The 21,047-nt window shown below is 39.3% G+C and overlaps 1 protein-coding gene across 1 annotated transcript in view; it reads left to right on the top strand.

Annotated features, from left to right (window-relative positions):
• The first annotated feature begins 423 nt into the window (after positions 1-423).
• Positions 424-21,047, top strand: part of ZNF385D (zinc finger protein 385D) — a 902,334-nt gene continuing 881,710 nt past the window's right edge. The window contains exon 1 of the mRNA XM_043595510.1: positions 424-697. Within this exon, the coding sequence (XP_043451445.1) occupies positions 592-697 (106 nt within the window). The 5' untranslated portion in view covers positions 424-591. The remainder of the gene's footprint in view (positions 698-21,047) is intronic.

The following is a 21,047-nucleotide window of genomic DNA, read 5'->3' as shown; positions in this document are numbered from 1 at the left end:
CGTTAAAAAAAAAAAAGAAAAAAGAAAAAAAAAGAGGAGTGTGGAGGTGGGGGTGGGGCTGTTTTCAGGTAGACCTGTATGCAACCCGGGAAGATAAAGGACCTAAGCACAAAAGGAAAGCCCCTTTCCCGAGCCTCCTGAAGCAGCTCACTTGAGCTCATTTCTAATACCCACAGTTTCTGGATGCATTTCTGTCGCTCGCATTTCCCCTTAACACCCAGGATCCACTCACTCCATGAAAGCTAGTTCTTCTCCCCTCGGTTTCTTTCTCTCCGCTCAGCCTTCTCTCCCTTCCCTGGCACCCCCGGGCCGGCCCCTCCCTCCGCTCCAGCTCGCACCTCTCCCCAGCTGGGTGCACCTGAGGCTGGCGCGGGCTCGGGACGCGTGCAGAGAGAGCACGGCGGGCGCGGCGGAGGCAGAGGCGCGCCGACAGCCACCTCCAGCCAGAGCCCGAGGGACCACACGAGCGGCGCTCCGGGGACTATTCTCCGCGGCAGCCGCTCACGCCTCGTGGTGACTCTCACCACCGAGGCTGCAGACCGGCCCTTGTGCGCCCCCGGGGCCAGCCAGCCCGGGCGGCCGCTCCTCCTGATGCCGGGGCCGGGGCGCAGGGCGGCCGCCGGCAGGAGGATGAAGGGCTCGGCGGGAGGAAGGAGAGAAAAACTGCTGGGGGCGCCGAAAGCTCAGTCCAGCCGCGGTAAGTTGAGCGCAAAAGAGGTGTCTCCGTGCGGGTGGCGGAGTTGGCTGCGGTGCCGGGCGCGGGGCTGGGGTTGCGCCCCCGGGCGCGGTGAGGCGTACCGAATGGGCATTCGCATAGTCCGCACCCGGGACGTTCCCCTGTCCCCTCGGACCCCACACCATCAGTCTGCTCCCTTGTCTCTTCCGCTCGGCGCCCAGCAGAGATGTGAGGCAGTGGGGGGCCCGGAGTGTAGAGCGCAGAGCTTGAGGGTCTCTAGGCACCACGCGCTGACGGGGACCAAGGGGCAGAGGAAGCAGCGGCAGGGGCGACAGGGTCAGCCAGGCTCCGGCTGGAGTCGAGGGCTGGGCCACCGAGGACGGACTCCCTGCCGCCTGTCTCCTATTGGGTGTGTGTGGGGCGCGCTCCCTCCTCGGGAAACCAGGCGAAGTTGTTGGGATAAGAAAGCACAGCGGGCTAGCTTCGTGATTGTCTTTTCTTTTCATTTTCTTCCTTCTAATTCGTCCTTTTTTTTTTCTCCCTTTCCTCCCTTTTTTGTTTCTTTTCAAGATCTCCCCTGCGGATGTACAAGATTTGAGGGCAGTGGGGATGCCACCCAGTTACAGGAAGCCTTCCTCCAGGGGAATAATTTTAACATTTCGGGTGGGGTTGGGAGGTTAAGGGTAAATCAGTGCCCCTAGATCTGATTGCCTTCCTGGTCCAGGGGATTGAGTTGGAGGAGAGGGTACAGGGTCTGCGTGCCTTTTGACTTCTTGCGTTTAGGGAGAAGTTTTATTGTGCGTGCAAATTGGGGTCAGAGGAAACCTGCGGGGCCCAACACACTGTCGCCCCTTGTGAAATGCCCAATGTCCTGTCTGCCCCCCTTACAGTTCAGACTTGTCTGCATCACATATTTCTGGGGACGATGTTTGTGTCTGCTTCAGCCTGAGCTGCAGCTAAAGTAGCAAGGAATGCGATGTTCCTGGGTGTTATGAGCATCTCCAAATTCTGGAAGCTTGAACTGACTTGCAAGACTACTTTCTGTTCTGTAGGTGTAACTAGGGACCCTCGAGCTGGTGCTTTTTGCTGACATTCCTGTGGCGCTTTCTGGGGATGTCCTAGGGAAATGTCTGTCTCTTCTCTTGAGGCTGTTTGCTACTTGTCTGTTAAAAGGGATTTTCATGTCCACTCGGTTCTGGTTCACCACGTTCCCTGAAACCACTGGGAAAGGTTTATCTCCTTCTGGGTTTTCCTGTCACCCTTGCTCCGTACTGGGTAATTTAGTCACTATCCTCTGGTCCGGAAACATGAAAGGCAAATATGGGTCATTTCAAATTATGTTGATGGATGCAGCACATTGTGTCTGGGGGTTGCTGCAATGTCTTCGTATTTCCTTCCAGATGTTCCTCAGAAATTAACTGGAGTGCTCTATCCATGGAGCTCAACCATAGACTAGGGGAATGGGTAAGCATCTTGAGTTAATGTGTTATCTTAGATTTCAATAAGTGAGGTGCTAGAAGCTATGTGTGTTAGGAGAAAGAAACCTGAGCCAAAATACAGGACGTCTGGACTGCTTTGCTTTGTTACAGAGTGGCTGAAGGAACTTGGGGTCATTTGACAAGAACAAGAACAACTGTAATAATGACGCCTAACATTTTTTCCCCATTCACAGCACACTAAGCACTGTATGAAGGCCCTTACAGCTCCTTTAAATATATAACAACCCCAGGAAGGCAACATCCTTACTTCTCTATTTTGTGGATAAGGAAAAAGGAGCCTTAGAGATGTAAAATTTGGAAAAGTTCCAGTTAGTGTTTTAGAACCCAAGATTGCTGGACTTCAAAGTTGATTCCTCCAATCATTACTCAACCTTGTCGAACCTCATTTGAAAAGTGGGAGGACCATCTGAGTTCTAAACCCCATGAAAAATTAGTACCACATCATAGATTGATTCATGTACAACTATTTCACATGTTTAACAGAAACGTCCAACTTAGACTTCAAATGAAATGAAAAATGTGTCACATTTATGTCATTTGGCTTGCCATCTGTAGAGAGGGCTAAATGCTGAGGTCTTGGTGTTCCCCTTGACAGTGTTTCTTCTTTGAGCCCCTTTACTGTAAATCAGTAGTAGTATTGTATAGCCTTTCTCTTAACAATCTGTGATTTATAACATTAAATATACCTGATGCTAACATCACATTTTTATGACTCTCTAGAGTTATCCTGAGGTCTACCTGGACACTCTCATAGTTTAGCCAGCTTATAATTAATGCTCAGATCCTAACAGGATGTTGAATTTCTATTAAGAGATACATGCAGCTTGTTTGAACATTTCCTTTTTATTTTCAGCAGTATTTTCAAAACAATTACACCCCCTGCTGTGATTTGCTATTTACTAGGTGCATCAAAAGTTCAGTAATGAAAAATGTTTGTAATTCAACAAAACATAGTGTCTCATCTACAATAACAACTTTGGCTAAAAGATTCACATCCAATTTAGGGCTTATTTTATCTGAAATTTAATTAAGATATTGCATTTGTTACTGCAAAATGTATGCAGGTAGTTGAGGACACATCTTCCATTATTTTCTTGTAATCTCCAACTATAAATTCATTACTGATGAGTTCTTCAGATAATTTGTTGTGTGCTGTCTAAAGATTTTGAGGTTTTAAAACAAAGAACGAAAGCAGCAAATAGATCGTATTTGTTGTATTTCTTCATAAGCTATAATTATGCATATCTGGGGAATAGTGATGTATTTTAAGTCACAGATCTGATTTGCCTGCACATGAATGGAATGATCAGATAAAAGTATGTAAGTCCGTTGGGATACTAATGATATTCATATCCCAGATGGGGGAACAACTTTGGAAATAGAGAATCTTTGACAAGTTATCTTACTAGGTTTCATCACACTTGCATAGTATCTTATTGTTTGTTGTCAAATAAAAGGACATTTCTCTGTTACAGTAAACTAAGTTATTCCTTTGATTTCTTTGTTTTAGGGTTAAGTTGTGTTTTCTAGTAGTAACGTAGTGTTGCATAAAATTAACGTTTGTGTCCTTCAAATATTTGAAGTCTTAAAAAATCATACTTTGTGTACTTTAAGTAATCCATTTCTGAATACATTCACAGGAATATAAAAATAGTACAGTAGTAACTTGCCTTGAGGTTTTGTTTGTTTTTTTCGAAGTAGATAATGAGGTTGTTACAGTGGTTAACATATTTAACCTTGGTAACGAAGTATTGAAATTAATTGTAAATATGAATTTTTGAACTGCAAAATATTTTATGATGAGTCTTATAAGTGGGTTAACCTTATAATCACATGAACATCTGTTAGGTGTTTGACAATTTTTTTTGTTTCATATTTGCACAATAGGACTATTAGTTTATGTGCTATTATTTGGTGATTTGAACAACCAGACTTCTGGAAAATGATTTAAGCTCTATAAGCATCTGAGTCATATTGGTGTCACAGACCGAAGAAACTGATATTGGGGAAGGAGTTTTAATTTTGAATGTTGCAAGGGCTTAGAGCTCAAGGTAGATGACACTCCTTGGTTTTTTGACAAGCCTCTACAGAGAGACTTTGAATAAAATAAAGCCTGTGGGTTGAACATTAAGCAAGCACTTGAGTAGGCTCTTTGGAAACCTAGATCAGCTCAAATGGAATTATGTGCCTCAAATTTGGTGTAATTAATTTGAACAAGTAATTAACAAACACATTTGAGATCCTTAAAAAAATTCCAGTATGTTAAAAATGCATTAATTTACATAATCTAGGGCTTGCTAAGATTGGCAATAACTCCTGTTTGTGGATTGACCCATCCTTAACTTTAAAAATAAAGTTCAATAAGAAAGAACTTTAAGGATACTGAGAAGCAGAGATGAATCAGATTTCTTCACAAAGTCTTTATCGCATTTGAAATGTGATTGTAATCAAATCCAGGTAATTCTGTACCACTTTTAGTATTTTGCAGAGACTGAGAATGGGATTCAAAGAGTATCTTTTTCCTAACCTACTGATGTACTGGTAGAGAATACTAGAACACAGTTTTAGAGTGACGATAGAGTGCTCTAGGCCATTTAATGATTTCATTACTTTGTAGTGTCATCCAACCATGTGTTTCATTTTTTGCCTTATTTGAAACACAAAGTGGCAGTCCACTCTGATCTCGAATTATATGTACCAAAGCTGGCAAACATACAGCATTTCTAAACTGGTCTCTTAAGTCAGAGATTTGCAGTAAAGGAGAGTTCTTAACTTTGCCTCTATGTAATTATGTAGCCCGTCTTCTGGCACACAGTACTAATCTTGGCATATCTTGATTACCCATTAGACCTATCTGTCTCCATGAGAACAACAAATACTATTACAGGGCAGCATTAAGGAGGTCCATTTGCGGATTTAACTAAGGTCTCTTATAACACGGGGTCAGGCATCCTCTGTTTAGTTTTATTCTGGTCTTGTGATGTGTCCTTGTTTATATATCTAAAGAGTTAATCGCTGCTGTTTTTATAATTTATTATTAGACAATTATTAGAGATTTCTTTCTTCTTTAACAATCTCTCATCTACCCCCAATTGAAATGAAAGACATAATAATGAAATATGTCTATAGTATCTTTATTTGACTTTTACTTAAACAAAGAAATGCACTTGAAACTCCAGAAGGTGTCCTGAAAACTCTAGATTTTAAAACTATTTTGTTGAGAAGAACTTCCAGTAGTTAGTCTCAGTGTACCAAATCTATCCAGATCACCTAGAATTTGAAGAATATAGGCACTGGATTGAGCTCTCAAGTGGATGCAAGTGTTTCATTCATAGTAAAATTTGGCATTAAAGTTACAGAGACAAAATAGTCTTTTAACATGATGTAGCATTTAAGAAAGTGCACTCAAGAACTGGAACACCTTAGTTTAAATCCTTGCTCTGTTCCTTACAAGCTGTGAGAATTTAGAGGCTCCTGGGTGGCTCAGTTGGTGAATTGTCCGACTTAAGCTCAGGTTATGATCTTACGTTTCCTGAGTTTGAGCCCCACATTGGGCTCTGTGCTACCAGCTTGGAGCCTGGAGCCTGTTTTAGACTCTGTGTCTCCCCCCCTCTCTCTCTGCCCCTCCACCACTCACTCTCTCTCTCTCTCTCTCCCCCCCTCCCCCCGCTCTGTCTCTCCTTCAAAAATAAACATTAAAAAATTTAAAAATGTGAGAATTTAGTCAACTTATTGCACATTTCTTTGCTTTAGCTGTAACATGGTGATACTAAGTGATTGATTGAATTTCATGGGTTGATTGATCACCATCAAGTATTAGTTTTCTATAGTTACTCAACCAGATTGCCACAAATGTGGTGGCTTCAAACAACAGAAATGAATTCTCTCACAATTCTGAAGGTCATAAATCTGGAATCAGTATGACTGGACTGAAATCGAGGTCTCAGCAAGGCTGTGTACTCTCTGGAGGCTCTAGGGGGGAATCTGTACCTTGCCTGTTGCAACTTCTGGTGGCCATTGGCATTCCTTGGTTTGTGGTCACATCACTTCTGTCTCTGCCTTTGTCTTCCCATTGCCTTCTCCTCTGTGAGTCTAATTTCCATCTGCTTTTCTCTTCTAAGGACATTTGTGATTGCATTTAGGGCCTATCCTGATAATCCAGAATAATTTCTTATTTTAAGATCCTTAAGTTAATCCTACCTGCAATGACTCTTTTCCCAAAGAAGGTGACATTTACAGGTTCCAGGGATTGGGGTCTTGAGACCTGGAGTGGGAATGTGGAGGGTTGTCTGTACATTACTTGGCGTATTATAATCATCATCCTCATATTTTTTACTGTGCTAGATGTATGAAAAGATAGAAGAACCAATATAACTAAATTATGGAAAATATAGAAAGTATCAGAAAATTCATATATTTTTAAAGCACATTTTCCTAACTTATGTTCAAATTTTGACCAGATTTTTTCATCAGAGACTTCAGGGCAATTAATTATTTTCTGTTTGCTTTAACATAATGCAGTCAGTAAATATCTGATGAGTAGTTACTATGTGCTTACAGAATATTGGTCCTGGGGATATCAAAGTTGACAGGAAAAGAAAGACCCTGAGCTCGTGGAGCGTTTAGTGTATGAAAAATAGCTAGACAACTACTACAATTTATTTTATTTATGTATTTTAAAAATTTTTTTTGTTTATTTATTTTTGAGACAGAGAGAGACAGAGGATGAATGGGGGAGGGTCAGAGAGAGAGGGAGACACAGAATCTGAAACAGGCTCCAAGCTCTGAGCTGTCAGCACAGAGCCCGACACGGGGCTCGAACTCACGGACCACGAGATCATGACTTGAGCTGAAGTCGGACGCCTAACCGACTGAGCCACCCAGGTGCCCCAACAGCTACTACATTTTAACTAGTACTTTGATAGAATACAATTAGCTCTTTATGTTTAATTCACAATTTTAGGAGCAAAGAAATACCATTAAACACAGTTTAGAGATAAGGAACTAAGCTAGGAAATATGCATATACATAGCTAAGATGGGACAATTTTTGAACTCTCTTCCTTTTGCTTACACTCTATGTGCCATAAAATAAAATGAAAAATCAGGAACAAATTTAACAAAATAAATAAAAATAAAAGTTTTGAAATACAAACAGAATTTGTCAACCACATAATTTAATTAACTAGAAATATCAACTCATAAGATATTATGGTTAATTGGACTTGGGTTTAGCTGAAAAGTTAAGATCTTCTCTTTCAGAATTGTTATATTTTACTTTTTTTTTTTTCTAGAGGGTATTAGTTGATTTTCCGACTTTGGTGAATAGACACTATTTACTTACTTATTCTTTACCTTTTATAGAAAATGATCCGAATAAAATACATAAAACATGAAAGTTATCATCTTAACCATTTGTAAGAGTACAGTTCAGTGGCATTAAATACATTCATATAGTTTTGCATCCTTCATCACTGCACATATCCAGAACTCTTCTTGCAAAACTAAAACTCTATCCCCTTTAAACAATAACTCCACATTTCCCTCTCCCTATTACCTAGCAACCATCTTTATACTTACTGTCTGTATGATTTTGACTACTGTAAGTACCTCCTGTAAGTGGAATCAGAGAATAATTGTCTTTTTGTAACTGGCTTATTTTACTCAGCATAATGTCGTCAAGGTTCATCCATGTACAGTAGCATATATTAGAGTATTTCCTTCCTGTTATATGTATAAATGACATTTTGTTTATTCATGCTTCTATCAATGGGCACTTGGGTTGCTTCTGCATTTTGCCTTTTGGGCATAATGCTGCTGTGAACATGGCTGTACAAACATCTCTTCCAGGCTGCTTTCAATCCTTTAGGAACATACCCAGAAGCAGAATTACTGGATCATATAGTGATTCTGTTTGTAATTTTTTGAGGAGTTGCCATAGTGTTTTTTTTTTTCTCATGGCTGTACCATTTTACATTCCCAGTGCACAAGAGTTCCACTTTCTCTGATCCTTGCCAAAACTCATTTTCTGGTTCATTCGTTCACCTCCCTCCCTCCCTCCCTTCATTCCTTTCATTGTTGTTGTTTTAATGGTAGCCAATTTAGTAGATACGAGATGGTATCTCACTGTAGTTTTTTTAAAATTGTTTTTAATGTTTATTTTTGAGAGAGAGAGAGAGAGAGAGAGAGAATGCACACCCGTGCACATGGGGGAGGGGTGGAGAGAAAGGGAGACATAGAACCCACAGCAGGCTCCAGGCTCTGAGCTGTCAGCACAGGGCCCTACATGGGGCTCAAACTCACGAAATGTGAGATCATGACCTGAGCCAAAGTCCGACACTCAACCAACTGAGCCATCCAGGTGACCCTCACTGTAGTTTTGATTTGCATTTCCCTAATGATTAGTGTATTAAATATCTTTTTGTGTGCTTATTCATCATTTGTATATCTTCTTTGGGGAAAAGTCTATTTGAGTCCTTTGCTCATTTTTGAGTTAGATGGCTTGTTTTGCTGCTGTTGTTGTTGAGTCTTAGGAATTCACTATATATTTTGGTTAGTCCCTTATTTGGTATATGATTTGCAAGTTTTTCCCATTCTGTGGTTTGCCTTTTAATTCTGTTGGTAATGTTTTTTAGATGTACAGATTAAAAAATTTTTCACAGTCCACTTTGTTCATTTTTTTCTTTTGTTCCCTGGGCCTTTAATGGCATATCTAAGCAAACAATGTCTCTTCTTTACCTTTTTGGTAACGAGTTTGAGAAGTTTTTTTTTTTTAACCTTTTATTTATTTTTGAGACAGGGAGAGACAGAGCATGAACAGGGGAGGGTCAGAGAGAGGGAGACACAGAATCCAAAACAGGCTCCAGGCTCTGAGCCGTCAGCACAGAGCCCAACGCGGGGCTCAAACTCACGGACCGTGAGATCATGACCTGAGCCGAAGTCGGCCGCTTAACCGACTGAGCCACCCAGGCGCCCCTAGTTTGAGAAGTTTTAAAAACAATGTGGGGTGCCTGGGTGGCTCAGTTGGTTAAGGGTCTGACTCCTAATTTTGGCTCAGGTCATGATCTTGTGGTTCATGAGTTTGAGCTCTGCACAGAGCCTGCTTGGGATTCTCTCTCTCCCTCTCTCTCTGCCCCTATTCTGCTCATTGTCTCTTTCTCTCTTTCTCCAAATAGATAAATAACCTTAAAAAAAAACAATGTAAAATATCGCTAAATTAAATCTACAAAATAAGAGACTAGGATGAGAAGAAATAAACTGTAATTGCAGACTAAAATATCAATAATCTCACATATGTAATGTTGACCAACAAAGGCCAGCAAGCCCCAAAAGCCTGAGTCCATTCACACATGTTCAAAATTAAGTAAAACTAACTTACGAATACATCATAATTTCTGGAGGGGAAGGGGGCAACGTGCTGAAACGTTCTGTTTTCTGATCTGAGTGTTGATTATGTGGGTTTATTCCCTTGCAAAAACTCAAGTTGTACCTATGATTTATGCACTTCTCTGTATTTCAATTACACTTAAGAAAGTTAAAAATCAGTTGGTCATTCAGAAGCACATGACAAAGAGAAATTTCCTTAGAAGTAGGAAAGATAGGAAAAGAAATGTGTTCTAAGGGTTTATCCACTTGGACGACTTGGTCTGTATATTTGGCCCTAAGGTTTTATTATTATTTTTTTCTTAGAACAAGTGAGCAGGGGAGAGGGACAAAGTGGGAAGAGAGAGCAGGGGGCAGGGGTTGGAGAGAGAGAGAGGCAGGGTGGGTGGGTGGGGGGTGGGAAGAGGAAGGGGAATCTTAATCAGGTTCCAAGCTCAGTGTGGAGCCTGTCATGCAGCTCTGTTCCATGACCCTGGGATGATGAACTGAGCTGAAATCAAGAGCCGGATACTCAACCAACTGAGCCACCCAGGGGTCCTTGGCCCTAAGCTTTTAAACAGCAATCACATCCGTGGGCACAGATATCATCAGAACAATGCTGTTCAAGAGAAAAACACCATTCCTAGGACTGAGACTGGAGGGAAGTTTTCCCATGAGTCTTCATGAAAAGGGAACTGAATGATGCAGCGAATAACATCTTCTTGTTAATACAGCAGAGACTTTGATAGGAATCTTTCTTAAAAGTGAAGAGCAGTGTAGTTACTGGATGCTTTCTGGTTTGTCTTAACTTTAAACATTTCAAAGTTTCTAGCGGAACAGGAAGGCCATGTATTCCTTAGACGACGCTTTGTAAATTCACTTCCTTTAACGATACCTTTGTCCATGGTTGCATGGCAGTGAGTTTGAGCCCACTTACTTAGACAAATTCATCGTGCTGATACTCATTGTGATGAGTTAAAAACTGGAGTCAGCTTGACTCATTGGGGAACCTGGGAAAATGGATACCTTCCAGGAATGAGAGGGGTAGCTCTGAGGTAAAAGCAGTGGGCAAGTTCATATTTGTTTAAATAATTAATAAGTAGGATGCAGTGAATTAATTTGATTTCCCTTGATAATTCTTCACAGTTCTTCACAAGTCTCTCCAGGCATCAATAATCTAGACAATGATAGCTATAATCCCACAGAGAATAATTCTTGTATGACAGGGACCATGTTGTATTAATCTTTCTACCTCTTGTGATGCTGGACAGTGCCTTGAACAAAGTAGGTATCCCCAAACATTGTTGAGTGAGTAAATGATTAAATTCTGCAATGTGGTAGGCATAGAATTTGTAGAGGGTTGAAATAGTTACCAGAATCTTAAGATACTTTAAGAATTGCCTTAAAAACAGCCTCATAATCTATCAAATTTTTGATACACTGTGTCATTTGGTCTCTTCTGAGTAAAGTAGACATGGTTCAATTATTGGTTAATTAATGGCTTTTAGTGAGTTGAGTAAAGTTTTTTAGAGCCTCATAAAGAAAAGTTTGACCTTAAGAAATTGCTTTCAAAATACCATTTTTCCATTCCTATGGATTTTGGGTGAGCACTCTGCATGTGTAGAAATTCCTTATTAATGAGTGGAATAACCCTTAATTATTTATTAATCATAAATTATGTCTGATCCCAATGTATACTTCCTTGACTCTTTGTAAATGAAAAACCAGAACAAGTTAACCTGTAGAGATGATACCAAAAATTTTAAAAGTTTTCTTTTTATTTAATTAATTTATTTATTTTACGTATTTGACAGTGAGAGAGCACGAGCCAGAGAGAGGGGCAAGGGGAAAGAGAGAGAGAGGGAGAGAGAGAGGGGAAGAGAGAGAGAGGGAGAGAGAGAAAGAGAATATCGCTGGGATCATGACCTGAGATGAAATCAAGACTCAGATGCTCAACTGACTGAGCCACCCAGGCACTCCGAAACATGTTTTCTCTTTTTAGATCATAAATTAGAACATGATTTCTGAATTTAAATATTCAAAAGTTGAAGAGGAAGTCTTCGAAACTCTGAGGACATCAGATGAAAGAAGTTCCTTCTTAAAAAAATGCCTTTAACAAAGTACAAGTTTCCGTAATTAGGATTTTTTAGCATGTGTAAGAAAATTTGAGGAAAAACTAAATACTATTCAGGGTAGAAAAGGTTGCCATTGTGAATTATGGGATTCACATTGCTTTGTCCATTTAGAGCAAGCATTCTATTCCTATCAAGGCACACACTAAAATACAACAATGAAACAGTGTTTTATAGAACACTGAAATGACATCTGTAATTTCTCATTTGTTTCTTCCCACAAATCAGGTGGGTATGTGTTACCATTACGACAGTTACATTTTTTTTTAAGATACATAAACAAAAGGTCAAGTGATTTGGCAAGTTGAGTAACTGGTAGGTAGCAAAGTTGGATCATGAATTAACCTTGTTTGACTCAATGCCTGATGTTCTCTGTGCTACCCTGAACAGTTTCCTTTTCTTTCCACATATTCAGGGAAATAGCTTCTGTTAAGTCTATCATACATTGGAATGAATTACTTGGGACAATGATAGTCTATGACTGGAATGGAGATGAGAACAATCAATAAATGACAGTATTAAGGCAGTACTAATGAAACTTTAATTTGAAAATTGCTCCAAAATGTATTCCAAGATAGGTTTTATAACCATACTCAGATTTGATGTGAAGATAAACTAATTTTATGCAAATGCTAAAGTGACTTTAACAGTTATGTTATATACCTTGATGTGGTCCTTAAGGAAAATTGTCAGGACCATTAATAAGTTTCTAAATTGATTAGGCTAATTTGGTACTCCAAAAGGCATCTTCCTATAAATTAATGCTGCCTATTACACTCTGATTACAGCAAATTGCTTGCTTTCCATGCCCAACTTTGAAAGTTTCCAGTCTCTGCATTTTTGTGCTTTCCCAGTTGTTGACTTTCCATTTTGTCTTGCCACATCAGAACAATGAATCATCTTGTCCATTAGCTGAGTTTGGAAATTCTGTGTTATTCAATGAATTTGTTTTTACTCCATCCCTCTGATAATTTGAAACCTGGCAACTTAACTACTTTCCCAAATGTGTTTGTGATGCAACATCACCGAGTTTTGTTTTGAACAGCAAAAGACTGCAGTATTTTTTTTCCATCCTTATAACTCAAATGCAATATTTTGTAAAAAATGTTTTTACATTTACTTATTTTTGATAGAGAGCACAAGTGGGGGAGTGGCAGAGAGAGAAGGAGACAAAGAATCCAAAGCAGGCTCCAGGCTCCAAGCTGTCAGCACAGAACCCTACGTGGGGCTTGAACTCAGAAACCGTGAGATCATGACCTGACCTGAAGTCGGATGCTTAACCGACAGAGCCACCCAGGCGCCCCTCAAATGCAATATTTTAATAACTGACTGTGTGTTTCAGAATAATAAAAGGTTTAGGGTAATAATAGCTAGTGATCTCTAGAGGGGCAGCATAATCAAATAATATTAGAAGGCTCTCAATTTTTATAACCTGATGGAAACAGAAATGTGCCAACTGAGTGATCACCCTGATTATCAGAGTCTCAAAGGAATACACAGTTATTCGTTTTTATTTCATGATTTCATACTAAAGGAGAGCCAAAACGTTAAAGTCAGAGTGTTATTTCTTTGTTTCTAACACTTAAAGCATGAGGTGAACAGAGGGACACACAGTGAGACAACGTATGTCAACACAATGTGCCTCTCGTGCCCCCTACAGTGAACAGGGCTTACAAGGGCATTGGTATTTTTTTCCATTTTGAAAGAATGTTTTAAGACTTCGTGTCATTGCTTTGTTATTAAAATAAACAGCATTGAATCTTGGAAGTTGGCTCTTAGAGAAGCGTCAGTGAAGTCTAGTAAAAATGATGGTAATAAATTACAGAACTTTGGTTGATTTTCATAATGTGCATAGAGAATACAGTGAAGCATGTCCCTTAGGAAACTGCCAAGAACTGCACAATACTTATTGTGTCTGGAGCTGGAACCGTGGTGCCGATTCCATGAGTATGGCTGTGTGTGTATGGGAATATAATGCGTGTCCGCACACTAAAGTCATTTGGAAGTCATTGGGAGGTTAGTTTGAGGATGGCTTGGCGTATTTTTGTGGAAAATCATAAAAGTAGTTTGCTCTAAAAGAATAAAATTACCCAGGCATATGTTTTCAAGAAAGAAATCATGCTCTTCCAACAGTCTAGTAAAGGTTTATTTAGCTCTTGCTTTATTAGTTCCTGAAATTTTTCAGAAAATGAAACAAGTTGTAAGAGTTCAACTGTGACTACTTTCCAACGTAACGTTGGAAGCGTCCCCAAAGAGGATCTCGTTAAAGCTAGTAAAGTGGCTGTGATTTTAACAGTCGAAGTAATCCCATCCTCATGTGTCATGTCGTTTGTGGCTTTTCTTTTGCCTTCTGTTCAAGTAAGTAAGTGATCCCACAGACAATTTTGAGAACTGTCCTCTACCTGAAAAGTACCTTGTTTTTGAACATTATGCTGCCTTTACTACATATACCTCATTCTCTTTTACAGCCCACTTAAAAAATGACGTGGCCAAGGAATAGAAGTGACATTATACATTCACTTGTTTCCATATGGTTCATAACTAGTTTTCATACCAGTGAGAGATGCACTGTGTCCACAGGGCATCATTTCCTGTCATTTCTACTGGTACTCCCATTGTCATTTCAAGCTGAGTTCATCATTTTGCCTCTAAATTCAGCTCCCCTTTTTCTTGGCTTGAGGTTTTGTTTTGTTTTGTTTTGTTTTTCAATACCAACACTGCTTTCCTCAGAGTTTAACTATTTCTATACGTTAAAGCATTTTTTAATGTTTATTTATCTATTTATGTTTTTTTTTTGAGAGAGAGAGAGAGTGCAAGTGTGAGCAGCGGATGGGCAGGGAGAGGGAGAGAGAGAGAATCCCAAGCAGGATCCATGTTGTCAGCACAGAGCCTGATGTGGGGCTTGCTTGACCTCATGAAACCGTGAGATCATGACCTTAGCTGAAATCAAGAGTTGGACGCTTAACCGACTGAGCCACCAAGTGCCCCTCGCCGTGGCCATTTAAATCTACCATCGTAAGGTAATTCTAGGTGGAGGCTGCAATTGATTCAACTAACAACATACATAGAGAAATACTATCATGCAAGTTCCAAGAGATTTTTCTGTCTTGCGGAATCCAATACCTCCTTACAAATGAGCTGGTATTAGCCTTTTACTAGAAGGAAAAATAATATAGACAGCGTTTGCATTTTGCTCAAAATCGCTGGCCGCACCTAGCCTGCTTGAGATTCTCTCTCTCTGCCTCTTCCCCACTCATGCTGTCTCTGTCTCTCTCAAAATAAATAAATAAACTTTAAAAAAGAAAAACAAAATGGCCACACTGAGAGAAGCATTATATAATGGCATTTTTATTTTGTTCCCAGTAAATAAGTCAGAATGGGCAAATAGAGTTGTAGAGGTTTTTATTTTTTATTTTTTTGTATAGGGAGTCAAAAGTATCCCACTTTTTGCTAGATGTCAAAAAGAGGTCCTCTGCTTCCGTTTCCTGGGTTCTGGGCCTGGATGTGTAACCAGATGATTTGTAGGCTTATGATATTGGGTCATTAAATCATAGAGATGGTTCTCATAACTTTGGAGAGGAGTATGTTGCCGTTTAAAATTTCACTTCCAACTGGACATTCTTTCTCGGTGCCACTCATTCTTCTAATGCTTAGTAGCTGCCTTCCTATAAAGGCTGTTCAAAAGTTTGTCCTGAATTTCAAAGTCTTTATCCAATGCCTGCTCTTAAATTCAGAATATTTTCTGGTTTCTTTTTCTTAGATGAAATAAAGGTCATTAGAGTGGTACACCTTCATATTTTCCTTCTGTCATTACCAGTTACAGCTTCATTTATAACCATCCTGATTCACATCTCTGACCCAAGAGGATTGCTCTCCCAAGGCCCGATTACTTATCTTATAATCCCACTTCCTCCTGGTACCTTTTAAACATTTCACCAGTTACTCATCGTCCTGCTTAAAACTTGGCTCTTTTTTTCCATCTGCTTGCCCTCCAGATCTGCTGTACTCTCCTTTCTTCAGGCTGCTGTCCCAAATCCCTCCGTGGAATCACTGCCAAACTTTTAGAAAGGGCAGTCCCCATGCTTTTCTTTCATTGCTTTATCTCATTTTGTCATACTTCTGAGACCCTTCTCTAGGGTTACGCATGAACTTTATGTCGAATCCAAAGGTCTCTTTTCAACATTACTTGGGCTTAAACATGCTAAAATATTTAACTCAGCAGACTGTCCTTATTACTCATTCACAAATACTGAGTGCCCAATACTGCATAAGGTGCATAACCTGGGAATAGGGATAGGATTCAACATTTTATTTCCACGAATGTAAAGTTACCCAGGAAAGGAGGAAATAATTAATTGAAACAGAGCATATACATTGCTTGTAGTGATTAGATGTACTTACTAATCACTCACTTGGAAGGATTGTATTACTCCACACCCCTGAAATAAGGTTATGACCTATCATTTGCTCTCGCCAAGAAAATGTGATTGGAAGTGATTTGTCGCTTTTTGGCAGAAGACTTGAGAAGCTGGTGTGTGATTTGTTAGTTTCCTTTCCTCTGTCACAGAGATCAACACAAGTGGTTTAGTTGGTGGAGGCTTTGATAGTCCTTGACCCGGCGTGAGGGTTAATTTGCAGTGAAGGCCCTGCTGATCTGAGATGGACATGTGGTGTGAGCAAGAACTAAGTTTTTGTTTCTTTAAGTGACCAAGATTTTAGAACTTTGTCACTGTCGTTTAACCTAGCATATCCTGTCTGCCGTGAGGATTCACTATAAGCGTTGTGAAAATAGAACTGCACTTTCAGGCTTGTACTAGACTTTTCAAACTGTATGTCCCAGCATGACTCTAAATCCATCATATTAAAAAGAAAATGTCTGAAAAAAATGAAGGCGATTGCTAAGCAATTAGTGACTTAATTTAATTGCCTTGCATCTATCTAGAAAGTAGTAGAGGGTCTATGAGAAAATCAATTCACATCCAACTGTATACATTTCGTAATGTACTTGTTATTGTAGCTCAGGGCTGCTCTGACGTTTATATTTCCTTCTCTACAAACTTCTTGAAACTTAAAATCATTTCAAGTTCACTTAGAGATTTGGGGATAATGATATGCTTTGGTCTATTTTTCTTCCTATCTGAAAGCTTCATTGTGTTAAGGCTGGAAAAGTACTATGTAATTATGTGTGTGAACTTCTTGATAATTTCAGTGATGGAATTTTCTTTTTATGTGCAAATGCTTATTCCTGCACTTTTCATATAATTAATGTGCTCACAATTATATAGGACCTATTATAACTTGCTATCTCATTTCCTGTACATACTGCAGAGAGGGCGTTGTCTGGGTGGTAAATGTTTTGCTCACTTAATGGTAAACTCTGATTTTATTACCACCTTAACCTCTTCTTGATATTTTATATCATCTTCTGCTTTGTTTTAAATGTCTCACCAAAGACTTGACTTTGTAATATGTCCAATAATATATATAACTGAGGATAGCACTGAATGGACCAACCCAGAAATATCCCTTTAGAATGGACTTATTGATTTGTGCTCATATATATTATTCCTCTGTCTTTATCTCTTAAAAAATTCACCAATAACAATCCCTGTTCTGTTGATCTAATCTCACTTTGATACTTCAAAACGTATCTTTACATTTCTTTGAAAGCTTTGGTGTAAGGAAAATTAGTTGGGGCACAGAATTCCAGTATCAACAGCCTGCTAGCACCTGAATGAGACAGGAGTTTCTGTGGCCATGAGGAAGGGTATTATGATGTTTGCCTTCTTTTTGCCTCTTGTCTCTTTCCTTCTCTTAGGTTGACCCTCCTTAGGTGCTGTTCAACCCCAATCACCCCATGTGAAACACTTTCCTTAAGAAATAAAGGTGCTACTAAAAGAAAAGTCACATAAAGGTAACGCTCAAAGTAGCAGTGTTTGTAAAATTTTACATTTCATATGCATCAAAATATACTTCCTATGGGATTTGTTGTTTCATGTGTGGACCATTTTATACATGCTCAGTAATAATAATGATGCAAAATAGAATATCTGTGATATATAAACACAGATGCTTTGGTTAAATAGTATTTGCATGGTTTGGTCTGTTGGTTTCCACCTCCAGCTAGTTCGTGGGAACCAAAAGTAAATCTCAAGCTGCTTAAAACATGTACATGGAGGGGCGCCTGGGTGGCTCAGTCGGTTGAGCGTCCGACTCCGGCTCAGGTCATGATCCCATGGTACGTTGAGTTCGAGCCCCGCGTCGGGCTCTGTGCTGACAGCTCAGAGCCTGGAGCCTGTTTCGGATTCTGTGTCTCCCTCTCTCTGACCTTCCCCCGTTCATGCTCTGTCTCTCTCTGTCTCAAAAATAAACATTTAAAAAAAAATGTACATGTGATCACACAATGTCCATGTATGCAGTAAGAGTTTTTACATTCTATGTATGTTTTACTCTTCTATGTATGTTGTTTACATTTCGCTCTTGGGAAAGGAATTGGAAGTATTTGCAACCTATATGCAGAAAAGAGAAATAATACTAAAAGGATAATGCAAGGAATTTACTGAGTTATGTATCTGTTTGTTGTAATACAACTTTTTATATTTCATAGCTTCTGTACTTAATGATTTGGAAATATACCGTTTGTAGTCTATAAGCTCTACCATTAAATTTGTGATATGGATGTATACTGTGTATGCTAATAACACTTTATTTGTTTCTTAAGAACAAATGAATATTCTTTTCTTATACTTTACAGATGATTCGAAGTCCTTATACGTTTCAGTTTGCTTCATATTTGATCATGATATTCTTTGGAGTTAAAAAAATTTTTTCATGGAAATTTTCTTTCTTTTTTTAATGGAAGATCTTTTTCTTCATCATCTGGCTAATGTACCGCTTCTTCTAATGTCTTGGAATCAATTTAAGGATACTTCTTTAAGTTTTCCTAAATTCACTGGCTTCTTGGTTTCCATTGCTCTCTTAGCTGCCACTATGAGATTTCATTTCATTTTTGTATGCTCCCATTGTCTTGTATTTCATATATCCCATATTCCTGGATCATACTGGAATATATAACAAGGAACTTATGTTAGAACGATGTGTGTGATATAAAATATTTCAGAGTCTTTACAAAAGAGTTTACAACAGGGGCGCCTGGGAGTCTGTCGGTTAAGCCTCCAACTCTTGGTTTTGGCTCATGTCATGATCTCATGGTTGGTGGGATTGAGCCCACATTGGCAGTACAGAGCCTGCTTGGGATTCTCTCTCCTCTTTTTCTGCCCCTCCCCTTGCATGCAGGCGGGTGTGTGCAAGCTCTCTGTCTAAATAAATAAATTAAACATTTAAAAAAAAGAAAAGAAGGGCTCCTGGGTGGCTCAGTTGGTTAAGTGTCTGACTTCGGCTCAGGTCATGATCTCACAGTTCGTGGGTCGAGCCCTGCATCGGGCTCTGTGCTGACAGCTCAGTGCCTGGAACCTGCTTCAGATTCTGTGTCTCCTTCTCTCTCTCTGCCCCTCCTCTGCTCACACTCTGTGTCTCTCTCTCTCTCTCTCAAAAATAAATAAACATTAAAAAAAATAAAAAAAAAGAATTTACAACATCTATCTAATGCTTAAAAAATGTATATGTCTTTTGATAGGACAAATAAACATAAGGGGATTTCTTCTAAAATGTATTTAATGAAAACATTACATATAAAGACTTAATGACAAGTTTACAGTTGCAAATTTTTGAAGACAATGGGGACTATGTAAAGGACCTTCAAATGCAACCTAGAGACATGATGGGATAATGAGGTAGCCAGAACACATCTATTGACAGTGAATTAAAAAAATGACAATCAAATGTAGATTTTATTTTATATTCACTGTTACCATTACCTGTGTATAATACAATGTATAGACAGTATTGTTCAGTAGAACTTTTTGTGATGAGGGTAATGTTCCATACTATTTTATCCAATATTGTAGCCACTAGTCACTTGTGGTTATTGAGCATTTGAAATGTTAGTGCCACTGAGGAACTTTAATTTTGTTTAACTTAAATAACCACAACGCCACATTGGGCAGCAAGGGTGTAGAAAACTATTATATTCCAAGGTGTTAATGGTTATTGTTTATGCTAGGGAGTTATCGATTGCAGGTTTTTCTTACGTTTTTTAATCTCATCTCTATTTTTTAGGTGAAATTTATCGTAAGAAAAGTAAAGGAAGCTATTTTTTTGAAGAAAACATTCCTAATTATTGTTACACTATGAAAACCATCACATCTAATTCATGATTTAAGCTTTTAATAATATATAAGCAAATTATTCATTTCTTTCATATCAACATTTCTGCCATATTTCAGACATAATTAAGTTTTCTTAAGGGATCTGCCTCGGATTAAATTCGAGTTTTAAAGGACAGAAAAATATGTTTAATAATAGCAACAATAGCCATAAATAGTCTTTATGAAGACTTAACTAAGTGCCATGCATTGAATAACTTGTACTAACTCATTTAGTTCTTACTGTATGTATTTGAAATGTGTACTGATACTTTCTCCATCCTGCATGAAGCAGCTGAAGCACAGATAATTTAAATAACTTGCCCAAATTACTCAACTAGAATATAGCAGTGTGCAGGGTAAGAATCTGACTTTCAGGCCCAGGCAGTATAAAAGCCCTATCATTGTCATAGCTCCATCCACATTCAGGAGAGAGGTTGCTGGGGAGAAGCAGGTGGAACATGAGATTTAAGGAAGAAGATAAAGTTCATGTGTGTTTGTGATTTTAATGATAGTCCATGGAATTTAGGTCAGATAAAAGGGAAAATGGGAGCAGAGCAAAGAGGAATACTGAAATGTGGTAGGAAGGGATAAAAAACCATGTCAGTTCTGGTAGGAGAACATGTGATCAGGAAAGACAGGAGGTGGTGGTCAGAGAGTGGGATGTCTGAGATTTGAGAGGGCTTTCGCTTATCTGCAGTTAATACTATCGAAGTAAGAGTATGTGGCTGGGGTAGGACAAAGGGTATGAGTACTGCAGGTGAAAGAAATGGAGAACAATGCTTTGGAAGGACATCTACATGCGTGAGAGCACCATGACCTACGACAAGGGCAGTTTGAGAGAGAGTGATTGTGAGCCAGGAGCTAAAATGTTGCAGAGGTTTGTGGGTGACCACAGCCAGGAAGGTGACTGGGGGGGGGCAGTGGGATGTATGCTGCCCTCTTCTATTGTTTGTTCTAACACCGGCTTCTGGCACGCAGTAAGCAACTGTATCAGAATGTGATGAATTCCAGTTGGGTGTATTTCCTGCACCTGGTGTGGGTTCCCTGCAGAGACGGCAACAATAAATCAGGGAGGGGTGGTTGTGTTTTGCATGAAAGCCGCAGAGCTGCTG

The sequence above is a fragment of the Prionailurus bengalensis genome, chromosome C2 (genome assembly GCF_016509475.1).
Source record: "Prionailurus bengalensis isolate Pbe53 chromosome C2, Fcat_Pben_1.1_paternal_pri, whole genome shotgun sequence".
NCBI classification, from domain to species: Eukaryota; Metazoa; Chordata; class Mammalia; order Carnivora; family Felidae; genus Prionailurus; species Prionailurus bengalensis.
Note: the sequence above shows the minus strand (reverse complement) of the source record. Positions and strands in the feature narration are given on the sequence as shown.